This window comes from Aspergillus piperis (assembly GCF_003184755.1).
Source record: "Aspergillus piperis CBS 112811 unplaced genomic scaffold BO85scaffold_4, whole genome shotgun sequence".
Classification (NCBI taxonomy): Eukaryota; Fungi; Ascomycota; class Eurotiomycetes; order Eurotiales; family Aspergillaceae; genus Aspergillus; species Aspergillus piperis.
In genome coordinates, this window is record NW_020291594.1 from 1,707,063 (window position 1) to 1,732,715 (window position 25,653).

General features: G+C 50.6%; 5 protein-coding genes across 5 annotated transcripts; 2 read left to right on the plus strand and 3 right to left on the minus strand.

Annotated features, from left to right (window-relative positions):
* Window positions 1-179: 179 nt before the first annotated feature.
* Window positions 180-3,320, minus strand: BO85DRAFT_233797 (uncharacterized protein). The gene has a single exon (XM_025654795.1). It carries the CDS (start codon window positions 2,979-2,981, stop codon window positions 528-530), a length of 2,454 nt encoding a protein of 817 aa, XP_025518546.1. The 5' UTR covers window positions 2,982-3,320; the 3' UTR covers window positions 180-527.
* Window positions 3,321-5,860: 2,540 nt separating this feature from the next.
* Window positions 5,861-7,584, minus strand: BO85DRAFT_467112 (uncharacterized protein; the record flags this gene model as incomplete). The annotated part of the gene is made up of 2 exons (XM_025662169.1): window positions 5,939-7,584; window positions 5,861-5,886 (listed from the first exon to the last, which is right to left on the minus strand). Exons 1-2 carry the CDS (start codon window positions 7,551-7,553, stop codon window positions 5,861-5,863), a joined length of 1,641 nt encoding a protein of 546 aa, XP_025518547.1. The 5' UTR covers window positions 7,554-7,584.
* Window positions 7,585-8,716: 1,132 nt separating this feature from the next.
* On the plus strand, window positions 8,717-10,528 carry BO85DRAFT_509536 (uncharacterized protein; the record flags this gene model as incomplete). Its single annotated transcript, XM_025664499.1, has 2 exons — window positions 8,717-9,527; window positions 9,582-10,528. The coding sequence occupies 2 exons, from the start codon at window positions 8,717-8,719 to the stop codon at window positions 10,526-10,528; spliced, it is 1,758 nt and encodes a 585-aa protein (XP_025518548.1).
* A 249-nt stretch (window positions 10,529-10,777) lies between these two features.
* BO85DRAFT_234268 (dTDP-4-dehydrorhamnose reductase family protein) lies at window positions 10,778-12,653 on the minus strand. Its single transcript, XM_025654796.1, has 4 exons — window positions 12,037-12,653; window positions 11,906-11,925; window positions 11,126-11,837; window positions 10,778-11,058 (listed from the first exon to the last, which is right to left on the minus strand). The coding sequence occupies exons 1-4, from the start codon at window positions 12,246-12,248 to the stop codon at window positions 11,028-11,030; spliced, it is 975 nt and encodes a 324-aa protein (XP_025518549.1). The 5' UTR covers window positions 12,249-12,653; the 3' UTR covers window positions 10,778-11,027.
* Window positions 12,654-13,058: 405 nt separating this feature from the next.
* Window positions 13,059-24,137, plus strand: BO85DRAFT_457442 (Pkinase-domain-containing protein; the record flags this gene model as incomplete). Its single annotated transcript, XM_025661520.1, has 8 exons — window positions 13,059-14,663; window positions 16,698-16,841; window positions 22,048-22,090; window positions 22,158-22,225; window positions 22,298-22,465; window positions 22,567-23,120; window positions 23,174-23,806; window positions 23,870-24,137. The coding sequence occupies 8 exons, from the start codon at window positions 13,059-13,061 to the stop codon at window positions 24,135-24,137; spliced, it is 3,483 nt and encodes a 1,160-aa protein (XP_025518550.1).
* Between the last annotated feature and the right edge of the window lie 1,516 nt (window positions 24,138-25,653).

Below are 25,653 nucleotides of genomic sequence, written 5' to 3' on the forward strand. Positions count from 1 at the left end.
CATTCGCTCTAATCATTCGGTGCAATAAGAAGCTAAGATGTTGGTCATCTGTAAGGGCACCGAGGGATATAACTTGGCTACATTCATTTTATCAATAGGTATAGTATAGTCTTCGTCGTTCGTGTAGTGGTCGGTTTACGAGGTTGCTGAGACACGACTGTATGCAATTTACTTCCCTACAAGTGGGATAAAGAATGTGGATATACGCTGTCATTGGCAAAAATAAATAGCTTATGCCAAGCTTAAAGGTATCTCTACTTTTGCTGAATTGCACACGCTCAAAAGGGGATAGTTAAATCCACCTCATGTGACCGACTCAAGCAAACAAGCATGAACAGACAAACAAAGTGGGAATAGGGGTAGAAAGTAAGAAAAGAGAAGAAGAGATAAAAGAAGTGTCAATCCAATGACAAAAGTAAGCCAAGCCAACACAAACGATACGAGAGTAACAAACAAAGAACTAACGCCCTGCTCAATCCAATGCGATCGTAATCGTAAATCAGCTTACAGCTGTAGTCATCCAAACCTCACAACCCCCGTAACAAACTCCCCTCTGCGAACGGGTTGTCCGGCGACATATCCAACATTGGTTTCGCGGCATTGCGATCCCCCGTTGCCACACCATGGCCGACCGGAGACCCTTGGATATTTTGGTGCGGTGTAGATCGTGCCAACAAACTGTTAGGGATGAACGGGCCGTCTTGGCTGCGCAGATTCTCCCCGTCGGTTGGCGTGGTCGGAGCGGTATGATGGTATCGCTGTTGGTTGTTGACGCTGCGGGCAGTGTTGGACCGATTGCGGGTGCGGACCTCCGGCATGGGCGGTTCAGGCGGCACCTGCGGTCTTCGCCAGGTGGTGGCGGAGGGTATTTGAGTTCCGCCTGGGGCTTCGGGCCCCGTGGCGGCGTCGATTAGGGGCAGCCCTGGTTCCACGGCGATACCGCGGCCTTTACGGATGTGTTGTGGAGGCTCTTGGTAGACCGGGGTTAGGTCGACGAGGGGTTTGTTTTTCATGGATTGCGTGCGTCGCATGAGGTTGGGGTCTGGGCCGTGACTGGATGTCATGGTGTTGGTACGGCTGGGGTGGCGGGAGCCCATGGTGCCGATCAGCCCTTGTTTGATGAGTTCTTCGTTGTCTCGTTTTTCTTGCTCTTCGCGCTCTTTCAATGCGCGTTGGCGCATGGTGTAGGTTCGGCCGAGAAGGCCGGATGCTGAGAAGGGGGCTTCATCCGAGGACGAGCCTGTAGCGAGGTCGGAGTCGCCGGTGAGAAGCTTGGGGAACGATGTAGGTGGAGGCCCACGCTCGCGGGTGCTCTTCTTGTGGGAGAAGAGCTCCTTGGTCTTTGTGGATTTGGCGCGTTCTAACGCGGGTTGCGACGGTTTCACCTCGTTGGCTGGTTCCTCAAAGGGGTTCAGCAAGGGCTTGAATGGGGCCTCATCCGGCTGCATGGCTTCTGCTTCCGCCGGCTGGCCTGCCCCCAGCTTCGTCACCAGGTACCAGCTGCGCCAGGTTTGGACGGCCCGGTACCAGCCATCGGCAGTCTCGCGGTCGTTGGTCGAGAAGAAATGGACAAAATTCTCCGTCGAGAGGAACATGTTGGATTTTTGCTGGCTCTTGACAGCCTGGCAGAACTTTTTGGGCGGCTTGACATTGTTCGCGAGGTAGCTGGCGGTAGGAGAGTAGATGTCGAAATCAGAAAGGTGGCAAGCGTTGGTTGCATCTTGGGCATTCTCCTTCTTGGAGACGGTCACTTGGCCGTCGGACCGGAGGGTCACGTAGCGTTTATCCCATTTGCGAGGCCGCTGCGAGTAGTACATGTAGTAGGTCACATCCGCGGGTGGACCGAGTGACACGTTCCGCGCATCGAGCAGGGTTAGCGCATCCAGACTAGCTGCAGGGACGACAATCAATGTGTTCTGTTCGTCGTGGGTCCAAGAATTCAGCACCTCCCGTACGTATTCGTAGCGGCGCAATGGCCGTTCCAGCCCCAGCTCCGCGAACGACTCCATCAGGATGAACTTTTCTGGGTCTACCCCGGCATCCATCTGCTCCAATGCAGTCGCGACAATGTCTTGAGCAGATGTGGAGGGAGTGATGCAGATGCGCGCAGATGATTTGCGGTATTGAACCAGCACCCGCCGCTCGCGCGCATTGACAGCCGATACCGGCGCATCAATCCCTGGGAACTGAGCAGGCACCGTGGTATCAATCGCAGGGACTGCTGACGCATCGCCGTGCGCACTTCTGCGATGCGCTGGGTTGGCTGCATCACTGACCGACTGGCGCCTCGGTTCCATGCTCGCGCGACGACTCGCCGAAGCGGATCCAGTCTGGGGTTTCCGATGCTCCGATTCCTTATGGGGACGACGAACCGCATACTCCTCAGCTTTGTCGGCTGATCTATCGCGCGACGCAGGTTTTGAATGAGTTGTAGACACTGACTTCGCTTCGCCGCCGGTCAGCCGATCCATCGCATTCTGTCGGTGTCTTTCGCGCTCCGCCTCATCATCCTCCGGTTTTTCCTGGTGCCGCTTCTCTCGCGCGGCCAATTTGCTCGCCAGCTTGTTTCGCATTCGCACCATCTCGGCGCCCTCTGAGTCCTGAAAGTGTGGGTGAACAGGACCTCCATTGGCACTGGGGTCGACTTGCGCTTTATACGCCGGGGGAGGGGCTGGGACGGGAGGTTGTGTATCGGCATCGGCAGATTGCGCAGTAGGAGCCCTGCGACGGTATCGCGACATGCTCCTCTGAACGGAGCTGGAGCCATTGCTGGAGCCATTGGGGAGTGCTGGCCGGTCATGCGACGGCGGCGCGGAAGCGACAGGCGGGATGGGCAGCGGCGGGGGCAGGGGGCAGGATTGCGGTAGTGGTGGTGGTGGCTGTTTCGCCGCGGCTTTTCTCACGGAACGGTAACGGGAAAATTTCATGGGTGTCGGGTGCTGGCCAGCAACCACTTGATGATCCTGCTTCTCCATCGCCATGGCTGGGAAGACTTCGTTCTTTCTTTTTATTGTAGAAAGGGCGGTTTCAGCAGTTCACCACGAGGCTTATAAAGCAAAGCGCATTGGAGGTGCAGATCGACAGGGAAAAGTGTAGAAGAATAAAAGAAAAGAAAAAAAATACAATGGCGTCACCCACCAGTTGGGCAAACAAAACAGGTTTTATGCTTTTTTAGCCTGGTATTTATTTCTTTTTTTGCCAGGGTGGAGGGGTGCATTCAAAGGATTCTGGAGAAAGTGCGGTATACGTTATGAGAATCATCCACGAGGTGCAGTAGCGGCGCAGCAGTAGTGGGTAAGTTGAAGGGAGAGAAAAGGAATCAGAACACCAAACAGACGAGTTGCATGCTGGTGATTTGGTGAGAGAGCAGACAAGGGCGAAGGGATTGGAACAAATAATGGGGGGTCGCGTGTCTCCACCCCCTAAAGGTTGCAGACATGTTTCACAGGGATAACAATTGCTTCGTGCAGGTTGGGGGGAGAGAGATCCCTTAGTCTAGTCTGTAGGTTGGAGAAAATAGAACAAGAAATAAATAAATAAATAAATAGAAGAGCAAAAGGGAAATTGAAGAATGGGGGGAAAGGGGCGGGGATAGAAAAGAAGAGAGGAGAGGATGAGTGAGGAGAGAAGAGAGAGAGAGAAGAATGGAAATTGAATGAATGAATGATCAACGGCACGATGGAAAGACGATTAATGGACAGGACTGGACTTGTGTCTGTGTGGACTCTAAGTGTGGACTGGACTGTGTGGACTGTGGAGGAGGAGCAGCCCAAAGGGTCCAGGTGGTTCGAGTGGAGGATGGTATGGGTTTAATTTTAAAACGGTGGGAAATACTAGTGACCATCTGGGTTTAGCATGGATCGATTGATTGATTGATTGCCAAATGAATCCCGAGTAACCATTTTACTAACCACTAACCACTAACTACTAGTAGTGTATGTACTCCCGTACCACAGTACATACACAATACATACTAGATACTGCTGATACTTCCATGGAAACCTGCAGCTTCCTTCCACCTGCTACCTGTCGGGCTACCTGCAAGGGGTGTGCAGGGGACTACTGCGATGGAATGCATGCTAGATCCTACTAGTATCGTACGATCCCCCCCTGAAAACCATGAAAACCACCGAATTATTATTTCACAAAGGGAAACAACAAAACAATCCATTGAACGGGAGATTCCCGGATTCCGTGGCGGTCGCAGCAAAGCATAAAAATTCCTCCGCCGCTAAAAGTGGCAGTTGATTCCAATTTTCTGACAGTCTGACAGGCCCCATTCCACCTTCCATTACTCGTCAATCATTGACCGCGCTATAAATATGATTAACCTTTTATTTTACCTCGTCCACATCTCCAGGAACTAGGCTAATTTCTTGCCGTGATCCCCTCCCTCCCCCCTTCTTCGGACCAAGTGGGGAGGGAATGCCAGGGGTCTCAACACGCGACGGCTTCAGAAATTAGTCTGATTCAGAAAATCCTAATACTTAGTTAATAGTTACTCATACACGTGACTAAAAGATACTCCAAATCTATCATATACAGTAGAAGATCATGTTCCCCCTCCTCTCTTCACCGTCCCATACACGAGTGTCGTACGGATTTCTGTGGGTCTCTTCCATGAGGTCTTCCTCCAAACTTTTATACCTATACACAAAGGCAAAGAAAAAAAAAAAAAAAAAAAAAAAAGAGAGAGATTGGGTGTAAAGATAGAACTATGTTCCAGTAATAGAACCTACGTGGGTTTGTACCGGGAATGCCGGCAAACTAGGGGTGTTCTCCAGGTCGTTCAGCGACTCGGCAGAGCATCATAGCTGTGCTCAATTCATGGATAATAACTACTAACACTATACATTAGACGAAACGTCCCGGGATATGCCCAAAAGTATCCTAATCATGAATAGTATGTACTAGATAGTCCGAAACCTCTATCACGTGCAAAGTATGAGAGCCATTCTTAACTCCAGTCTGACCCTGTCGCACTGATTTCTGGACCCGTTGCCTGTGTATACCCTATCAGCAAGTCATCCTTGTATAGAACACTCGTGCTCAGCGAGTTCCCTAGCTATTAGTGCATGGTTTGACTGGGATATTAAGATCTGCTTTTCGGCTTCGACTTCCAAGACCGCCCACCTTATCAATGGTAGAACTTTGGTGCTCAATGCGACCACGTTGTCCACAGTCAGCAAGGGACTTGTTGTAGGGTTTAATTACCCAGATAAGAGATCATCGATCACATGTCTTCATCTGATCTAACATCTGTACTTTGTCATGCTATCGCCGCTAGTTTATTGCCTTCAAATCAAGGATCTTTATCAACCGAGATACTATTTGCTTCTCAGAGGTCCTTATCCCTGTTTCTATCGGAGGACTAGCTATATCTTCTCAAAAGGCACTGCTATTTTCGCAAGAAGTCCTAGAAAGCAGTGACGTAATGATGCCAAGTAACATAAGAGACCCATGGTTGGAGGCTATTTTCCAGTGAAAGAGAGTGTGCTTATTTGTCCGACAAAGACATCAGTCGTAGCCACCTGATTTAACCATCTGCGATTAGGGGGATGATCGGTCAGGACTGGAAGGATTTATTTACGGTGAAGGTGAGGTTTTGTTGAGTAGAGGAATCAAGTGAGCCGTATGTTGAAATGAGATTTAAGAATAACAGGAAGTTTGGTCAGAATTTGAAGCCAGAATACGGCAAATAGTACGGGATCCGTTCATGGATACGATGGACGGCATGAAGAGTGACCCCCAGGCCAAGTATGGCCTTTTATCTCCCAGATTCAGGGTTGAGGGCTCTGTTGATAGTATATTTTCAGGTTTCCTGCGCCTGTCTCAAGTACCGAACCGAGTCAACCAATGCTCAAAAAGGACTGGGCGTGCGGTCTCCTGATCGAACAGAGATTCAGCCTAGAATCAGTAATACAGACGAGGAGCTTACTTTGCACATCCTCCAAGGATTTTCCCTTCTCACAAGGGAGCAGCCAGGATCTCTTGCCACTCAATTTGCTCCCAGCATTTGAGTAGTCATCTGGGTCAAGACTGTACTGTGACCCGAAGAGATGGCCGCTAGCCCAGTCTTCTTGTTCGTTGATGAAGACATGTTCAGGCGCATAGCCACTATCCTCTGACTTGTTTTCATTCAACACCCCGAGTTTCGCCACAAAGTCATTTTCGTTCGCAAAATGCTCGGTGCGAAGAACGTGCGAACTGAGGTTTGTAAAATCGTCCAATTGGTGGTTGTCAAGGTTTGCTTGCTCAATAACTTGTTCACTCATTTCCCATTTCCAGTCGACGCTGGGGTTTCCGAATGTGAATATGCAAAGGTGTTTCTTCATTCTTTCAGGGATGTCGGTATCGTTGACTGAATCATTCAATATTTGTTCCAATGCTAGGCGTAGAAGCAGACAGCCCTGAGAATGAGCTATCATCACGACATGCTTGGGCTCTGGATTGGCGTTCAAGGCCGACTTCAATTCCTTTACCAATGACTTCTGTGCCATCCTGCTGCTCTTTGTTCTTTTGATAAGTTTCTTCTGTTCTCTTGCGGTGCCAGTTCTCTGGACGGTCCTCTCGCCTGCACATTCAACCAAGTCCCAAAGAAGGCCATCACCCCTATTGAAAACTCCTCTTATATCTCTTGAATATTGCGTTGCTAGTTTCTTGCAAGCAAGATGCAACCAGAAGAGCTCTCCACCTACACCATTGACAAATAACCACTTCTCATTTACTGATATGTCTTTTGCAGGGTTTTCAACAGTGATGTTTGAGTCGACGGACTTAACGTCGCTTCCGAGTGTGGTTGCATCGGTAATGCCAATGTCTTCCAGCCCGTCAATATTGACAGTTTTGCCCATTCCCCCCACAATGAAGATTAACGACTTGGCGAGCCTCTGAAGTTGACAGATTACAGCGTGTCGATTCATATGTTTTGATGCGTCCAATTCATTGTATGCACCGCGCAGTGACCCTTTGGCCGTTTCAGTGGTTGAATCTGCTGGAATATAGTCTGCTGGGGCATAGCACTTGGCAGGTTCGATAAGGTCAACCAAAAACTTCGCCAAATCACCGCCATTGTTCCAGATAGCTCCCAGGGTTGCCGAAGTGACATCGTTGCTGATTATGCCTTCGTGTATGATCCGAAGTGCTCCCACCTTGGCAATTATTGCCTTCACAGTCACTGTTGTGAGCTCCTTCACGATTTTAAGAAGTGATTCTGGATCGATCTTGTCCAACATGGACTTGATCAATTTGAATAAGCATTTGGTCGCTTCTTGAAGCAGACTGCCCACAGGTTCTGTGTTTATCTGCTCGGTTATCCTGACAAGAAGCTTTGTCAAAGTCTCCAGAAGAAGTTCCGGGCTTATCAGCTTCTGAGATCGTTTTAAAACTGCGTCAATAAGCCCACGAACCGAATGTCCGCTAGCCTTTTGAAATATGCGCGTCGCAGACTCGATGATGCTGTCCGCATGGCCGATACTGTCTACCACAAACGTAGACGCAGATGTAGCAGCATACCCCAGCCCCCCAAGAACGTCACCTAAGAGATTCATCATCAAGGTTGTAGCGGTTCTCAACAAAAGGCAGAGTGTGGGAAGAGCTGATGGGTATTCTCTGACTCAGTGATAGAGGAATGTAGGAGGAAACCACACCCGCTGACCCATCCTGTTTATCTAGGCAGATTATTTAATTAGCCACAGTCTAGTGTCTGTTCTAGTGTCATAGTTCAATTGTTGTAGTTTTCAAGAGCAATTTGGGGTGGAGTTCAAAGTCAAGTTCAGTCACAGGGACATGGTCCCCACATCAGACCTTACTGCTTGTGATTGTATCCAGCATTAAGCTTTACGCCATATGCATCATGCCAAGATCTGGACCCTTCGCTTTTATCGGTTCCGCATCTGCTTTCTAGGTAGGTCAAATAGTGCCTTCTCGATTAATTTTCTTCGCTCGGAGAGTTCAACACATTCGGTATTCAACATGACTTGCTGCCGAGGAAGTCGCTTTTCAAGGCTATAGCCATCAATTTAGCGTGCAAGGACATGCACATCCCCGACTCAACTAGTAGGAAGGGTGATGTCAAGTGAGGATCAACCCTACTTTGGGCCATTCGAAGCTTCAATCTGGGGAATGGGTTTAAGCTTATAACCCCGCCCGGATCACGGATACTCAAACCGAATGCGGCGATTGTACGCACTGTTTGAAGTGGAGGGGCTGGACTGAATACGAACAAAGTTAGCTTGCCGACCTACTCAGTCTTAGAGGCTACCCCTTATGCATAAGAGATACGACTCCTAAATACGAAGTCGGAGTCTAGCCATTGCATCCACTTTCCTGAAAAGACTCTCTGACCGTGTTCATGGTCTTCATCAGACGTTCTCATAGAGTTGGCCTCTTCAAGTAGTTAGAATAAAGTTATGAGGCCTCGTAAACTGTATTTAATGCGTCAGGAAGAGCCATGGATGTCGGGGTGTATATAGAGGATAAAGAACAGTCTAGATGTAGCACAGTGCATCTTTTTGAGTTACTAGGTTATCCATACCGGTCAGTAAATCCACTGGGTCTCGACTCATAGATCGTGCTTGGGCCACCTCGGTTCGGGTGGCCTTTTGCTATAGAAGAAGGCATCTTTTTAAGATTGAAGAGTGTAAATTTCTGATTCATTTCATTGCGAAGCTAGTTCGGGAGAAGATGAAGCAAAGTAGCACGCGAAGAGTTGAAGATGCGGACGACGGAGATCCTGTTTAAAAAGGTGCGGGTAGAACCCGCAACAGATCTTGAGATGTCCAATGGGATCAGCACTCACACACCATCTCATGACAGTCAACTGAACCCATACAGTGGTTTCAGTGAGTTAGCCAACGAATATCGAGAATTTGTTCAGAGACTCGCAGGCCAGTGGCCTGGATTATCCTATCTCGATGCTTATCTTCAGGATCCTCAATATCTCCAGAGACAAACTTTCGGAATCGTGCTCGTCAAGCCAAGCAACGTTCCTCCCGTACAGCGTGACCTGAAATTGGACGAGGTTCTGCCCGAATTGGATGATGGTTCAAGCCCAATACTTATAGTTTTGGAAGACCCCACTCCCAGGATGGTTGCAGAGCTCGGAGGGCAACTGCGAATTGATCCTCAATTTTGGGCCGATTTCCTGGTCGGTCCGTCGTGGTTTGGGTCAGGAAAGGTAGATATTGGACCCGGTGAACCAAGCGTCCAATACAGAGATGACAGCCTGCTAGAGCAGCTTTGGCCGTTACCAAGGCCTGCGAGGCAGCAGGAGCATTTTTGTTTTCGGTTTGTTGCCCGCAGAGAGCCAACACCAGGTAGCTCTGAGGTTTGTGTTGGCGCAAATATGGATGGCTATAGTTCACTATCAACGTTCTATCCCATTTGTGGTGATGCCAAACCGGGGCCTCCAATTTGCGCCAACTCAATCGGTCTACGCAATAATCTCACTGTATGGGAAAACCAGCATGCGCGGAAGAGGGCCAAGGGTGAAACTGAAACCCCATCACGGGATATACCGTGGATAGGTGAGTGGCTTACAGCTCCAAGATTTGTCTTCAGGAAGTAGTAACACTCAACAGGTGTCATTGTGGTGAAGAACCAAAGTAGCAGGATACCGGTCTGCGAGCCAGGCTTTTCATATATATTCCGAGAGTTCCTTCCTAGGCCACGGTTTGTTGAACACTTCGTCATGGATAATCTGGAGATCTCAAAAGAATGGGAAGGACGGCCTCAACGAGCTCCAAAATCCAATTATTCCATTAAGGAGATCCTTTGGTACCACCTCACCTGCCATCTCGAGAAAGATGATTTTCGTAATGCCGCATTGACATCACCGAGCCTTCTATTCGTCGACGTTCTTCAATTGATCGGTTGCTTCTGGGTGGCTGAGATTGAATCTAAACACTTGCAATTATCCTGGATGGAGGTGTATTATCAGAAGGAGGTTATTATACGGAGACGGAAGTTTCCCTCCCTCCTGGATCCCCTATATCCAGATCCAAATGGCAGTCTCTCTGCAAGGCTCCAAGCAGACTTGATTGGATTACACAGTGATCTGATTAAAATTGAGCCGTACGAACAATTTATACACGAAGCTGAAGAGTATTGCAAAGCTCGAGAGCAGCTCACCGGTCTGCCAGATTACTCGGACTTAGCTAACGACTTCGCCTACCTGCAGAAGGCCGTCTGTCGCTTGAACAAACGAGTTAAAAGGATTATGGGCTTTTTGAAGTCAATCGAGGACGACTTTGAGAAATCACGTTCAAGATACCGAAACATGTTGCTACTGATTCTGGCACTGTGGGCCTGGTTGGTTTCACCAGTTTCGGTGACTGCTTCAATAATGAACTTAGGGGAGAGCAGAGAAAGCAGTGCCGTCAAAGTTGGGGACGTTCAAGTATTTTGGAAAGTTGTGGTTCCTCTTGGAGTTGGGGTGGTTTTGCTTGTTGTGTCTTTGCTTTGGATCACGGAATTCTTTACTTTGAAGGCGACGCGAAAGGCAAGTCGCTCTAGGAGGTACCGTTGATATTGTTTTGTAGGCTGTGTAGCTTTTCATCTCACTATATCCTTGAAGCGACTTCTTCACACCTGTATTGAATTCTACACGATTGGCATAATATCCCGCTACTTCCAGCCTAGCATATTACTTTAGTATCAGCTCTATCATTGCAATGTATTTTTCTATCTACTCTCGTCTTTACAATATGGCTCTGTCTTGAGACGGCGACTATTAAACTATATCTTCACTTGACTTCAACGACCTACCAGATTTTAGATTATTATACTGCTGTATCGGGTGCGACCCACCGCGGATTAAACATTCAACATGTCAACAATGGGTGTAATCTTCAACAAGCAACTACAGCAGCTCCTACTTGTACACACCTTAGCTGGATCCGTTCCCCGGGATGATCATCGGTTGTTTCATTTTGTTTCAGACACCAAGCAGCGCGCGTGATTTCATGCTAGACAATTTGCGCAGCATGGGGCTCCATACTACTAGTAGACTAAATTATTCAATCAATTTAATGCTTGTACGCTCCCAAGTGTTTCCGCCTGCGTCCGACGTTAGCCCCTCGACTACGCACCAACGATGATCCCAGTAAGGAAAGGAATAACTTACCACCACGACACAAAGTCAACCGTCCGGAGATCAATGCCGAGCTCTTTCAGCGCTTTGGTCGACAGGTGAGTGTCGTAGGGCCGCTGCACACTCGCATTCGGGTCGTTTCCTTGCTTGTTCCGCACCATTCCAACCAGGGACAGTCCGAGCACATCCGCCAGCTTCTCACAGATCTCGTACTTGGTCATCCGGTCCTCCGATGAGAATTGCAGGACCTTGGGAAGCTCCTGGATGCGCTGCCGCTCCTTGACGTACTTGATTACAATGTCACGGCACACTCGTGCAACGTCTTCAGTGTTGGTGGGATAGCGCTGGGCCCAGTCGTCCATCTTCACTCCCGCGTTCTCATCTTGGGCCTTGTACACCGCATCGATTAGGGTGTTAACGGCGCTCTCCGAGTTCTCCTTGGCAGTTCCATACAGCACGGGCACCCGCAGCACGATTCCTAGCCCAGTGTCCTTGGTGGCTTCCAGCACGGCCAACTCGCCATCCCGCTTGAACTGCCCGTAGAGGTTGGGCGGGTTGGTCTGCGCATCGGCCTCGTAAGGCGCCTCACCCTCCTTGCCGGGGAAGACATAGTCGGTCGAGATGTAGACCAACAGGGCACCACGGCGGGCGGTCTCTTCTGCGAGGATGCGGGTGGCGTCAACGTTGACCCGACGCGCCTGGTCCGGGTTTTGGTCGCACAGGTCGGGGAAACGGTTTGCGGCACCTAGAGCGGAACGGTCAGCGTGCAACTTGATGCAGGTTGGCTGCATTTCCAAGCAGGAGGTGGCGTACAATGGATGACAATTTGAGGTCTGCAGGGGCACGGACATCAGTCAGATTGAATTCGTGAACAACGCGGGTGTGAGATGGGGGGTATTGAGTGTGAAATGCAAGGCGGAAGTCGTATTCAGGAGTTGAATTACTTCGCTTCGTTCAATAGATTCTTAATGTCCTCCTCCTTTTCCAAATCGGCCTTCTGTATCGTGGGAGGTATGGCTCTGGAATAGCCTTGACCAACGACCAGACAGCCGGAGTGCTTGAAGGTATTGAATACCTGTCGGCCTAGAAGGCCGGTAGCACCAGTGACAAGAACAGTGGTCGACATGTTTCCGAATTGCGTCTCAGTAGAGGACATGGTGAGAAGAGATCAAAAGAAGGGGGGACAATGACGCGCTGAAGAGATGTTTCTGGTAGCTGGTCAACTGCGGGGCATCTTCATGACGTAACGACGGGTGAGTCTCTTACTGTTCTATTTTCTTCGTGGAAGAGTGGGTGGGCAATTGAGGGTCTGTTACGGTGAACTGATCGGGATGGATGGGTCGAGACACAGCGTAATGGGCCAGGCACAATTGATCCCCAACTGGACTTGAGATGGATGTACTGTTTTTCTATTTGTGAGGCTGCATTGATGCGGGGCTTGGCACCTCGTGCTTTGCCTCGATTCCTTTTTGGGTAATCCCTTGCCCTCAGTTTCATCCACCAACAATACTATCACAATTGGTTATCATGACACTCCATTGGCCTTGAATGTCAATTAATGAGGGACTATCTGGAATTACCATTTCATACTGCATCAATTGGTCCAACCCCATACAACTGGAATTCTCATCTTTCCACCAGTCCCATATCCCGGTCGCGCTACTCAATATCAAGGGATATTAACATAACGTCACTGGTTATTCAATCCCAAGTCAAACAAGAAGAGCATCGTCATCATAATGGCCATTCATCCCGATTATCCGCGGCAAACTGTCATCCTCCCCTCCAGCATTCCAATCCAGGGCGCATAGGGTAAACCGAGATCTCCGCCGTACAGGCCGATACCGCCCTTCCGACGGGACGGAAGCACCACCGGAGGACCTCCACAACTCCGACCGGTAAGCTTTTTAGACTTTCAGATATAGCCTTTGGCTCTTCTCCGTCTTCCTCACCACCACCACCCATCATGTCCGGTGCCAGGAACCTCTCCGTCGCCCTCAGACGGGCTCGCGTGCCCAAGCCTCGCTCTTTGCTGCGTCCTCTGTCCGTCTGCGCCCCGTCTCCCGCGACCACTGCCGCCCGCGCCTTCAGCGTCACCTCCGCGGCCAATGCGACCAAGGAGATCAAGTACACCAGCAACGCCTACCCCAACCTCAAGCGGGATCCCAAGTTCGCCGAAATCTCCGCCGATGATGTTGCTTTCTTCAAGGAATTGCTGGGCGCCCAGTCCGCCGTGATCGATGGCGTTACCGCCGACGCGGCCGACGATATCGAGCCTTTCAACAGCGACTGGATGCGCAAGTACCGCGGTCACACGAGACTGGTTCTCAAGCCCCAAACAAAGGAGGAGGTTAGCAAGGTGCTGCAATACTGTAACGAGAAGAAGTTGGCGGTGGTTCCTCAAGGTGGCAATACTGGATTGGTTGGCGGCTCCGTGCCGGTGTTTGACGAGATTGTCATCAACCTGTCTCGCATGAACCAGATTCGCTCGTTCGATGAGGCTTCCGGTGTGCTGGTTGTCGATGCCGGTGTCATCCTGGAGGTTGCCGATCAGTACCTCGCTGAGCGCAACCACCTGTTCCCCTTGGATCTGGGCGCCAAGGGTTCCTGCCATGTCGGTGGCAATGTGGCTACCAACGCTGGTGGTCTGCGTCTCCTCCGCTACGGCAGTCTCCACGGCACCGTCCTCGGTGTGGAGGCTGTTCTGGCTGACGGAACCGTCGTCGACGCTCTGTCGACCCTGCGCAAGAACAACACTGGATACGATTTGAAGCAGCTGTTCATTGGTTCCGAGGGCACCATCGGTATCATCACTGGTGTGTCCATCCAGTGCCCCCCTCGCCCCAAGGCCGTCAATGTCGCCTACTTTGGTCTCGAGAGCTACGACCAGGTTCGCCAGGCCTACCAGGAAGCCAAGGGTCACCTGTCGGAGATTCTCTCCGCCTTTGAGCTCATGGACGGCCGCAGCCAGAAGCTCGTCAACGAGTCCACTGGCACCAAGTATCCCCTGGAAGGCGAGTACCCCTTCTACTGTCTCGTTGAGACCAGCGGATCCAACGCCGAGCACGACATGGCCAAGCTGGAAGGATTCCTGGAGCACATCATGGGTGAGGGCATTGTTGCGGACGGTGTCCTAGCTCAGGACGAGACCCAGTTCCACGCCATCTGGCGCTGGAGAGAGGGTATCACGGAGGCGCTGAGCCACTTGGGTGGCACCTACAAGTATGACGTCTCCATTCCTCTGCCGGAGCTGTACCAGCTGGTCGAGGACTGCAAGGAGCGTCTGACGAAGCTTGGATTCGTTGGCGACGACGATTCGTTCCCTGTCCGTGCTGTTGTGGGTTACGGCCACATGGGTGACTCCAACCTGCACCTGAACATCTCGGTGCGCCAGTACAACAAGGAGGTCGAGAAGGCCATTGAGCCTTGGGTGTACGAGTGGATCCAGAAGCGGAATGGCAGCATCAGTGCCGAGCATGGTCTCGGTCTTGCGAAGAAGGAGTTTATCGGATACAGCCAGAATGATACCATGGTGAAGCTGATGAAGCAGCTGAAGGGGCTATACGACCCGGTGAGTATACTGCCAAATATCGATGGTGCTTTACTGATGATTATAGAATGGAATCTTGAACCCCTACAAGTACATCTAGATTTGCAGCATATTGGAGTTACCTTGATATCATACTTTAAAAATGGAGATTATTTGAGCCAAAAGCAGCGTAAGCTATCATGAGCACCAATCTGCTTTAATCAGAGTATACGTAATATCCACATTGGAACCATCGACTTGATCCCTCGTTTTACATATCAATCTGACGTGAGATTTTAGCGAATATATATAATGAGAGGGGTATAGCCTAGTCCCTATTTCCGATCCTATCATACCTTCTTCCATTTGCAAGAATCAACCATTTCTACCCTGCAAGCAGCTAATTAACTATCAGCCACACACATATCCCTGTCCATACCAAGGACAATCCTCATGGGATTCACCATATACATAGCATATCAACCCCAATACACTACAGAGTATACAACATAAACCACTCTACCAAACCCACATCCACTCCATCCCACTTCCATATTCCATATCCCACGGAAACGATTCCATCTAACTCCGCAAACTCCGCACCTACCATCCAGCCCCATCGGAGTAAATGGCATTAACCTTCAATCCCCGGAGGATCACCAATCCATACCTTAGCGACGGGCCATAGATAAGCTTAGCTGTATTCATCTCCACCCACACCACCTAGTATAAAGACAACACACATTCCTCCTGCAACCACCTTTCTCCCCACCCCCCAAACCCCCAACAAACCCTAAGTAAAAAAAAAAAAAATGCCCCAAACGTGGCTCATAACCGGCACATCCTCCGGGCTCGGCGCCTCCCTGGCCCTCGCGGCCCTCCGCGCCGGCCACCGCGTCCTCGCCACAGCGCGCAACACCAGCACAGCATCGACTCTGCAACCCGAAATCACCTCACTAGGCGGGATCTGGATTCCCTTGGACGTGAACGACCCCGACACGCCCACCATCATCCAAAGTGCTATCAACACGCACGCAGACGGGGTCATCGACGTCGTCGTCAACAACGCGGGATACTCCCTGCTAGGGAGTATCGAGGACATGAGCGAAGCGGAGATTGAGTCCCAGTTCAATACGAATGTGTATGGACCGATAAGGGTGTTGAAGGGCGTGTTACCGTTTATGAGGAAGAAGAGGGCCGGGACGGTGGTGAATGTTAGTAGTAGTGCGGGCGTGGATGGTGCGCCGGGGTGTGCGGTTTATGCGGGGTCGAAGTTTGCACTTGAGGGTACGTCAAACTCACCTTTCCTTTCTATCTTATATTATCTATGATGTGATAGATATCTGTGTGTGTGGGTATATGCTAATGTTGGGCACTGGTGTTATGGGGACTCGACAGGCATGACAGAGTCCCTATCGAAAGAACTCCACCCCTTCGGGATCCGCGTTCTACTCATTGAACCTGGGTACTTCCGGACCAAGTTCTTCAGTGCGTTTGTGGCGCCTGCGGCAGGGTTGAAGGAGGATTATGTGGGGACGCCGGTGGAGGCGGCGCTGAAGTTGATCAAGGCGAAGGATGGGAGTCAGGAGGGGGATCCGGAGAAGGCGGCGCAGAGGATTCTGGAGGTGGTGGATGGGAATGGCATGGCGAGTGGGATTGCTGAGAAGGGGTTTTTGAGGGTGGTGTTGGGGCCGGATTGTTGGAAGAGGTTTTCGGGGAAGATTGAGGGGGTTAGGGAGAATTTGGAGGCCATGAGGGAGATTGCACATTCGACTAGTTTTGAGTAGGGGGTCTTATGTTGGTATGGGTGGATGGGGTTCGGTTGATGAATTGATTAGGGTTACTTGGGATATAGATATCAGCTAATAAAATCCATCGAAGATAGCTGTCCCTTCCATGAAACTAGCCATTAACCCCGCGTCCATCAGTTCGTAGGCCCGAAACATGCGCAACACCTGCAAGTCGTCCTCGGCCGCTTGGGCAACGCTACTACTCTGCTGCTGCGGCTTCGCCGGCACCAGCGCGGCGTATGCAGAAGCACGAAGCGACAGGAGTTTCTTGGTTGACTTGTCCAAGAATCCATTGGCTGACTCGTTTTCTTCACCTCTCGATGCCTTGGCTTGTTGCACGTCGTTGATCAGGTGGTCCAAGATCCATAGAACGTCCACAGTCGATCGCACCAGGTTTGTGTCCCAGATGGGGTCATTCATCGTTGACAGTGTCATGATGACTAGGATGCTCCGCGCGAGATAATTGAAGAAGGGGAACGAAATTCCGATATAGTCGTCGGTGGATGATATCTGGAAGAAGCTGTCCAACGCTGACCTGGCGGTTTCGAGACATGCGTGGAGTCCTTCGAGTCTTTGTAAGTCTGGGATGTCTTGCTTCTTTGAGAGGACGAGGCCGTGGATGCTCAGCTCGGTGTAGTACATCGAGGCACGGAATAGGCCTGTTCAGAAATGAGTCAAAGTTCTGACAATGGTATAATGAGTGGTGTACTCACTATTATGTTGCAAGTCGGGTGTTATACTCTGCTTGACCTCGTTGACTTTCCTCTGCAAAGCAGTGAGGTGAAACGCTGCCGGAACGGCCGTCGACGCAATTCGAATATGCTCCGCCTCTCTTGCAATTCGGTGCAATCGGACTTGGTGAGCGAATACTTCGTCAAGCGGCGTTTCACATTTCCGAGTCAGAGCTTCGAGACATTCTTCCATATGTGACGTCCATTGCATCGGTTGTATGTTGTCAAGACATGTCGATACACTGGCTACGTTAGGCATAATCACATAGAGGCATGCAATTAGACTTACATGGAGCTCAAAATAAAACATGCTAGGACTGCTCGCTGCTCCTCGAGCGTCCGCGTTGGTGCCCTCGTTGAAGTGCAGCCGCCGAGTCCGGCAGTAAGGACATTAGAATCATCAGGAAGTGGCTTGTTAAGACGCAATTCGTAAACAACCGTTATAGCGAGTTGAGTGAATCGCGGCAGCCCCATTACGGTGTCATGTAGTAAGTGGTCGTAACCCCACGCTAGAACTGTCAAAAGGCCTAGGAGCAGATCGAGGTTCACTGCCCCTGGATCACTAGAAAGGAACATTCTTTCTGTAGCAATCTTTCTGATCTTCTCCCCTAAGGCGAGCTTGGTCGGTATTGAGGGACAGGTTACGGCCATGATGCAGAGGAATAGGAATGGCCGCTCCTGACGCATCCATTGCACGTCGCTAGGAATATGTAGGAAGGGGAAATACTGAAGCATGTGAGTACGAAATATATCTAGAGACTCTTCCGGGGGAGAATCCAAGCCGTCCGAACTAGACGTCGATGCTGCGGGGATATTATGATCTCCATATGTAGCAGGGGAGCTGGTATCGGATGCTGCAGTAGAAAGAGAGTTCCTAACAGAGCTGCTAGAAGTGCTTCGTGGGTTTTGTGGCTGAAGAGATGACACCAGCTCATCCAGCTTGCCTTCTAGCTGAGCAATGCGCGCGATAGTATTGTTCTTCTGGGACTGCATCGCTCTCGTTGAGGTACCTCGCAGGCACGTCTTGTTCAGCCGATAACATCTTTCACACCCCTGGCTTCCTGGTCGGTCAACGCATTTGCATTTGGATTTGGAGCAATTCAGACAAGCCTGTTCGCCCGCCTTGGTAAGCAAGATGTAGATAGTGGGTGAGCTGAACATACCCGTCCGTATGATTGGGGGGCCATTCTGGGGGTATACTCGTGGCTTAAACACGATAGTAAATTCTCCGCCCAGGGAAATCTTGCATATGGTTTATATGACAGAATAGAAGTAGCGAAGAGGGGGTGAGAGTGATGGAATGATCTGCTTCCATGCTCATCGGGGTTCGGCACGCCGGATGCCGATACACTAGGTATGCCGGAGATGTCCGATTCTTAGATAGTATAATGAGATCCCGAAAATCTACTAAATGGTTATTTAACTGGAGAATAATCAAAGTGTCGTGTGTGTATTATGATATTTCTCTAGGAAGGAATAAAGGTAGAGTTCCAAAGTAGCAGTTGTCCCTGGTTGTATGCGGACTCGGTATATGAATCGGGGTTCGGAGACCGATTCCGGTACTATATGGGATGAGTCACGGGAGCAGAAGCTTATCAGGACGGGAATACAAGCTAGATCCAAGGAAGAATAAGCATAAGTAACCTCATCTAGTAGTTAATGTGATGTGTCATTTACAGTGTCCACAATACTCGGGTTTGGAGGGCTTTCCCGCCACATCCCCTTCTAAGCCCTTCAGCATACATAAAGTGCTTGAAGTGCAAAAGTAGAGGCCAAAAACAACATGACAGTCTGGCTATTGGTATGGCACTCGACAATAAGCTAAGCAATACAAATACAACAGGCAAACTTTTCTATTCAAGCCGGTGTGACAGACACCTTCGTTCCATTCCGTGAGCACAGAGTTAAGGTCAATGCCTCCTCCCACGGCCCTGGATCCTGGCTTTTCAAGGTCCGGAATTCTTGGGCCATGCGAACAGTGACATATCCGGCCTCAGTCAGCGCATACTGCTGACCGAGACAAATGCGTGGACCTCCATTGAAGGGAAGGTACTCCCAGCGAGGCTGCAATTGTCCATTCTCCCAGCGCTCCGGGCGGAAAACATCTGCATCGGCTCCATAGATATCTTTCCGCCGGTGCATCGCATATACATTGTACTCAATTGTGGACCCTTCGGGCATGAAGACCGGCGAGCGACCATCCTTGCCGCCTCCCTTCGGCAATACTGTATCTCTCAGTGCAATGCGCCCGTTTACTGGTACAACTGGATGCAATCGTAATGCTGATAGATTGTCAGAGACGAGCTATGGTGCAAAATCACAGCAGCGGTTTACTCACATTCATTCATGCAACATCGGAGATACTTCAGGTTACGAAGCTCCTCATACGAGGGTAATCGGCCCTCCAAGGTAGCTACTTCCTGGCGCAGCTTGTCCCAGACTTCTGGGTGCTTAGCTAACATGAAGAACATGTTGCTCAAAAGGCCGGCAGTAGTGTCACGGCCGGCAAGCAGAACGTTCATGAGCTCGTCCAAAATGCGGCGTTTATCAGACGTGCGTCGTGCCAGTTCATGAGAGAAGATATACCTCTCATGCTTTGTCTCCGAAGTTCCATCAGCTCCCTCGGACTGGGCTGCTTGGACTGCCTCGTCGACGAACCGCGCAGCAAAGTCCCGGCATAGACGATAACATTTGTCTGCCTTCTTGTGAGGGAAGATTCTGCCTAATGGGCCCAGAATGAAACGCAATGTAATGGCCTCCTGGGAATAGTTGAAGGCCTGAGCAAAGCCAAGCTCCGACTGGTCCATCTTCAGGCTGGCGACCGATTGACCGAACAGGAATGCGGTGGCTGAATCGATAGTGTAGCGAAAGAAGAGATCCTGCAGATCCACCACCGTCACTCCATCACGGGGAATCCGGGCAAAGAGGTCGGGGATTAATTCTTCGAACATTGCCAGGTCCGCAACCTGGTCGCGGGTGAAGCTGGGCCGGATGAGGGCACGAGACGTAGCCCAGTGCTCACCATCAGTGTCGAAAATCCCTTTACCGAGAAGCGGTTCGAAATGCGGGAGACGGTGACCCAGACCCCAGTCCTTGAAACTCGTTGACAAGACCGATTTTACATTCTCCGGCTCCATAGTGAAGACTCTGTAGTGCCCCAGCAGTAATTTCCAGGCGTATGTATCCCCATAGAGGCGGTAGCGCTCAGCGTTTTTCTCCAGGGAAACGTACTCTCGAAAATAGCGAACGGAGGCCCATATTTGATCGAGTGCTAGGAAAGGATCCTTGTTGACACTGGGCGGTTCCTGGCAGCCATGGCGGCGTACAAATTCACGGCGGATAAAATAGCGACGGACCCTGGAGGTGACAAATGTGAGTGCTGCCAGGGCCGTTAGCAGCAGGAGTAGCTGGTTTGTGTGGGAGTTGAACAACAACCCCATGGTGGGATATTCGGCCGATACGACGGTGGGGTGTTGGTTGAATAGAGTACAGGGAACGGGAGGAGATGAGGGGTTAAATGTCAGCTACTGAAAAAGTTATACCCCTAGCATCGCGCCTTCCGAGATTCCAGGCCTACAGTTCCTGACTAGTGCTCCGGAGGATATACATCGACGATCCACGGTAGCTTCGGTCACACGGACTCCTCGGTTCCCGAGCCTACAGCTGACCTGACCCAAAGTATTGATTGTCTTCAAAATCATATCTACATTTAGTAACTAAGAGTAACTGAAGGATCTTAGTAAGTATGATAGTTACAGACCGAAAGCTCCATTTGTAGATCGGGTGAGCACAAAAGTACTGTACTCGGTAATGTTCTGCATATTTCGTGCAACATTAAACTTACATTTACTTTTAGTAGTTCTCAATAGTTGGAACTAGAAATTCTATTGCATGTAGATACCCTAATAATCATCTCAAAACTCCAGTTATTTGGTAATGCCAACCCGGGGCGCCGTGAGCATGAATTATGGCGAATATAGCGTTACGGAGAGCACTGTGTACGGTACCATCATATGCTGGAGGCCTTGTCGAGTTAAACAGATGTGGCGGAGAGATTGCATAAGCTGAGTTGTCGCATCCGGAATTTCTTGGAGAGATAGCCAGGTTTCCAAGATTTCCGAGACTGAACGAACCCACCCTAGTCAATCTAGATTACATATACTCCGTAGATGGCTGGCTATGCGGGGAAACCGAATCACCAATTCTTAGGCCCCCCGTCGATGAAAGTTGCCAGAAACGGCGATGCACGATCGAGACTTCGATCCGTATTCGTGTAGTGGCTGCTGAGCAGCTAGGTAACCAAAATACTCACACAATTTAGTGCAAGACATTGTCTTACTCCAGCCATTTTCTGAGGTCAGAAGCTTAATCATGGAGCAAGTTATAACTAACTATTTAAAGGGAAAGAAAGTAGCATGTGATCCGACATGACGGCAAACCAAATAATCCGAGTCCGGCGGTCAGCGGCAGGCGGTGAGGGGGAAGAAGCAGCGGGAACCATGGTTGCCATGAGCTACCGCCTGTTGTGTCTGCCGCGAACCATGGGAGCGAGCGGCTGCCGACCACCGGATGCGCGACGGGCTGGTCCTTGAATGGAGGAGTCCCTGGTAGATAGCCTCAGCTCTCCCGTTGATTGCTCCTCCATCCCTCCGCTCTCCAAGGTCGGTTCACTCGAATTTGTTCGGCTCAGCGTGTATATCTTGTATCCACAGGATTATTTCAGCTGGCTGGCTGTGCGGGTTGCCCCTTGTGTGCTGAGTTGTGTGTGTGTGTGTGTGTGTGTGTGTGTGCGTGTGTGCGTGTGTGGTCCCTGCTCACTTTTTTCCTCTTTCTATTTTTCTCTCCACTTTTCACGTCGTCGCTGTCTCATCCGTGGAGGAGACTTTCTGCACGATAACCATGGAGGACGACATGTCAGGTCATTATCAGATGCTGGAGGAGCTGGGAAGTGAGTGGTCCTGCGGAATGTGTCAGTGGAGGCAATCGCATCGGGAACTGACCGTTTGCACCTGCAGGTGGAAGTTTTGGAACGGTGTACAAGGCCATTGAAAAGGCTACCGGAGAGATTGTGGCGGTTAAACATGTGCGTGTGACTCTGCATGGCTTTTTCGCCCGGTGAACGTATCCATTAATTGACATGCACCCGCTGCTACAGATCGATCTCGAATCCAGTGAAGATGATATCCAAGAAATCCAGCAGGAAATCTCCGTCCTTGCTACCTGTGCGAGCCAATTCGTGACGCAATACAAGGCGAGTTTTCTGAGAGGTCATAAGCTGTGGATTGTGATGGAGTATCTCGGTGGTGGATCCTGTCTGGACCTGGTAATCCATGAGTGACCTGTCGAATCTGGGTGCGCTTCGCTAACCACTTCTAGCTGAAACCCGGCGTTTTTAACGAAGCCCACGTCGCCATTATTTGCCAGCAACTGCTGCTGGGTCTGGATTATCTGCACAGCGAAGGCAAGATCCACCGCGACATTAAAGCCGCCAATGTACTTCTGTCGCATACCGGAAAGGTCAAGCTGGCGGATTTCGGCGTGGCCGCACAGTTAATCAATATCAAATCCCAACGCAACACCTTTGTCGGAACGCCGTTTTGGATGGCGCCCGAAGTGATCCAGCAGGCTGGATACGACTACAAAGCGGATATCTGGTCCCTGGGTATTACGGCGATCGAGATGATCAACGGCGAGCCGCCACACGCCAGCACTCACCCCATGAAAGTGCTCTTTTTGATTCCCAAGGAACCTGCCCCCCGCTTGCAAGGCGACGACTATAGCAACACCTTCAAGGACTTTATTGCACAATGCTTGACCAAGGACCCCGACCGAAGACCGAGCGCCAAGGAGCTTCTGAGACACAAGTTCATCCGCAATGCGGGGAAAACGGAGGCTTTGCAGGAGCTGATTCATCGGAGACAGGACTGGGATGCTGGTCGGGGCGTGACACACAAAGTGAAGTACTATGCAGAGTCTCTGTAAGTAGCCCGTCCCCGAACACACATCACATCCACTAACTACTTTGCTGCAGTAATACGATTCGGAACCTGGATGATGATGACGGATGGGTCTTTGATACCGTGAAAGCTCCCACGATGGCTATCCGCGAAGAGCCCGACGACTTCGAGAACGAGCCAGAACCCCAGGACTGGGTGTTTGATGAAGCCTCCGAGCTGATGGACGACTTGCACATCTCTAGCCCACCTATTCCACCGAAGCATGCAACGAATACCGCCGTTAGACGGGCACCGGCTCCCGAACGCAGTCCATCCTTGCGGCGTGCCAAGCGACGATCCAGCGGGGTGAAGCAACCTCTGGGGGTGGACATGAGCTTTGGGAACAGTCCCTCGACCGTCCGTCAATTCCGTCGTGTGTCGGATAAAATCCCCGCCGACGCTTCATACCCCCCGCAGTATTCCTACACGGACGAAAATGCCAGTCCCAAGACGCTCTTCTCGGAACCCAACAGCAAGGAAGCACAGCTGGGCCGTCGCGCATACAGCAAGGCGGTGGGACTTGCCTGTCAGGAGGTGTTGGGCACGACGGGAGATGACGAGAAGCGCGAGGCGATTTCCCGGCTGGCCGAGGCGTGGAGTGATCTGGAAATGATCGACCCCGAGGGTCTGTATCATATCGTGAGGGCGATGACGGAGCGACTGCAAGGGTAAGTGGCGATATTTCCTGCAGCGAATGGCAAGGGAAGCTGATGAAATGGCGGTTACTCTAGCGACCCCAAGCTGGCCAGCCTCGTCCCACCCGCTCCACCGGCCGAATCCCCACAGAGGCCGCGACTGGTTCTGGCACAAAACAACCCACATCTGAAAAGCCACCGGCGCCGCCAGAGTGCGGCAGTGGCCGAGCCCAACCTGCAGCCGGCGCAGCTGGCGAATCTCCCGGGCCAGCAAGTGCCGGGGATGGAGCACACGAAGCAGTTGTCGGATGTGCTCTATCAACGATGGTCGGAAGGCCTCCGCAACCGCTGGCCGGGGATCTAAACTCCTCCTTGTACCCTTGACGTTATTGACAGGTCCCTTGCGGCTTCCTTGTCTTTTGTGTGATTTGTTTTATTCTTCATTATCTGTACAAAATCGGTTCCCGGGGCGTTTACATGTTGGGTCCATGGGCTTGTTGTTTGCTGCACCTATTGATTTCAATTCTACATAATTCCCCTCGCTTGGTACGGTTTCCTTGCTGCATTAGGCTTCGTGGGTTGGGGCCAACCTGGAGGCCAGGTGCTGGTCGAACTGGTGTGGCAGCGTGGCACAACCCGTGGGACTTGGTTCGATGGCTCAGTTCCGAATCTGCGCGACGACTTTCATTTCTGATGATTATATTTCGGGCGAGCATGTGTACTAAATTCTGTTCTGATAGATAGGTCTTTTACTGCTTTTCTTTTCTCTTGTTCTTTTCATGATGTGATAATTGTTGTTGTTGTTTTGGATGGAAGGATAATCTTGGACAGTGTATGGAACTTTGTGTGAACTATAGCTGGTGTTGGTGGAACTGAGGCGATCTGCGACCTGCATGTATTTGCTGCATGTATGGGTAACCACAATTCTAAGTGAAAAATTTTATAAATTAAATCTCCTACGTGATGTATATTAGGAACAACATGATGGTACAAAGTAATAACGGAAATACCAGCCGAGCAGGCCATCCAGACTCCGAGAAGACGGGTCGGGACGATACGAAGATTTAAAAATAGGAGCAGTAATTTGGGAGATGAGAGAAGTGTGCGGGAAGTAAATACGTAGGGAGAAAGCAGTTGCAGGTAAATTGGCATCACGTTGGGGCTGTCAACCACATGAGGAGGGGAGGATGATCCTCATTGATCATTGCTGTTTAACATGTTCCCCCTTGCGTGCATGTCTCCCCGCATCGTGCAGCAGGGAAAGATAATAAAATGTGATGGATGATCATGTAGATAGATAGATAATCATATACTATCTACCAAAATAATACTCTCTATACTGGGTATACAACTTCTTGCATTGCCCATCCTCATCTAACTACCGGGTTAGTAATTTCCACAGACATCTCCCATTACCCATCACCCCCTGAAAGAGAAAGAGAAGAGAAATGAGAGAAATGAGAACGCGGTGAAACGCAAGACTGCAGGCGGAAGGGATGCGCGTTGCGACCCGCTGGAGCCCATCCACTTCCCTCCTTCGCCCGCCAACTTGGTGGCTTTAGTGACCTTCACTAAGACCCGTTGGCTCTTAGCCATACTTTCGCTCCCTCGGCCAGACCTTTTCCTCTTGTGCTCGTGCTCTTCGCATTTTTATTTGATGGGATTTGATTACACTCCTTCTCTCTTGGCCGTGTTGCTTCCCGGCCCCGTTTCTTCTATTTTTCCTTCTTTCCCTTGCCCTGACTGACTGACTGACCTTCTTCTCTTTCTTCAATCTCCTCCTTTTCTGCCTCTTAACGGCTACCATTTATTTGTTTATGCGACTGATTGGCCCATACATTCTTTAGCTTCCTTATCAGCCAATTCCTCTCCCTCGTGCC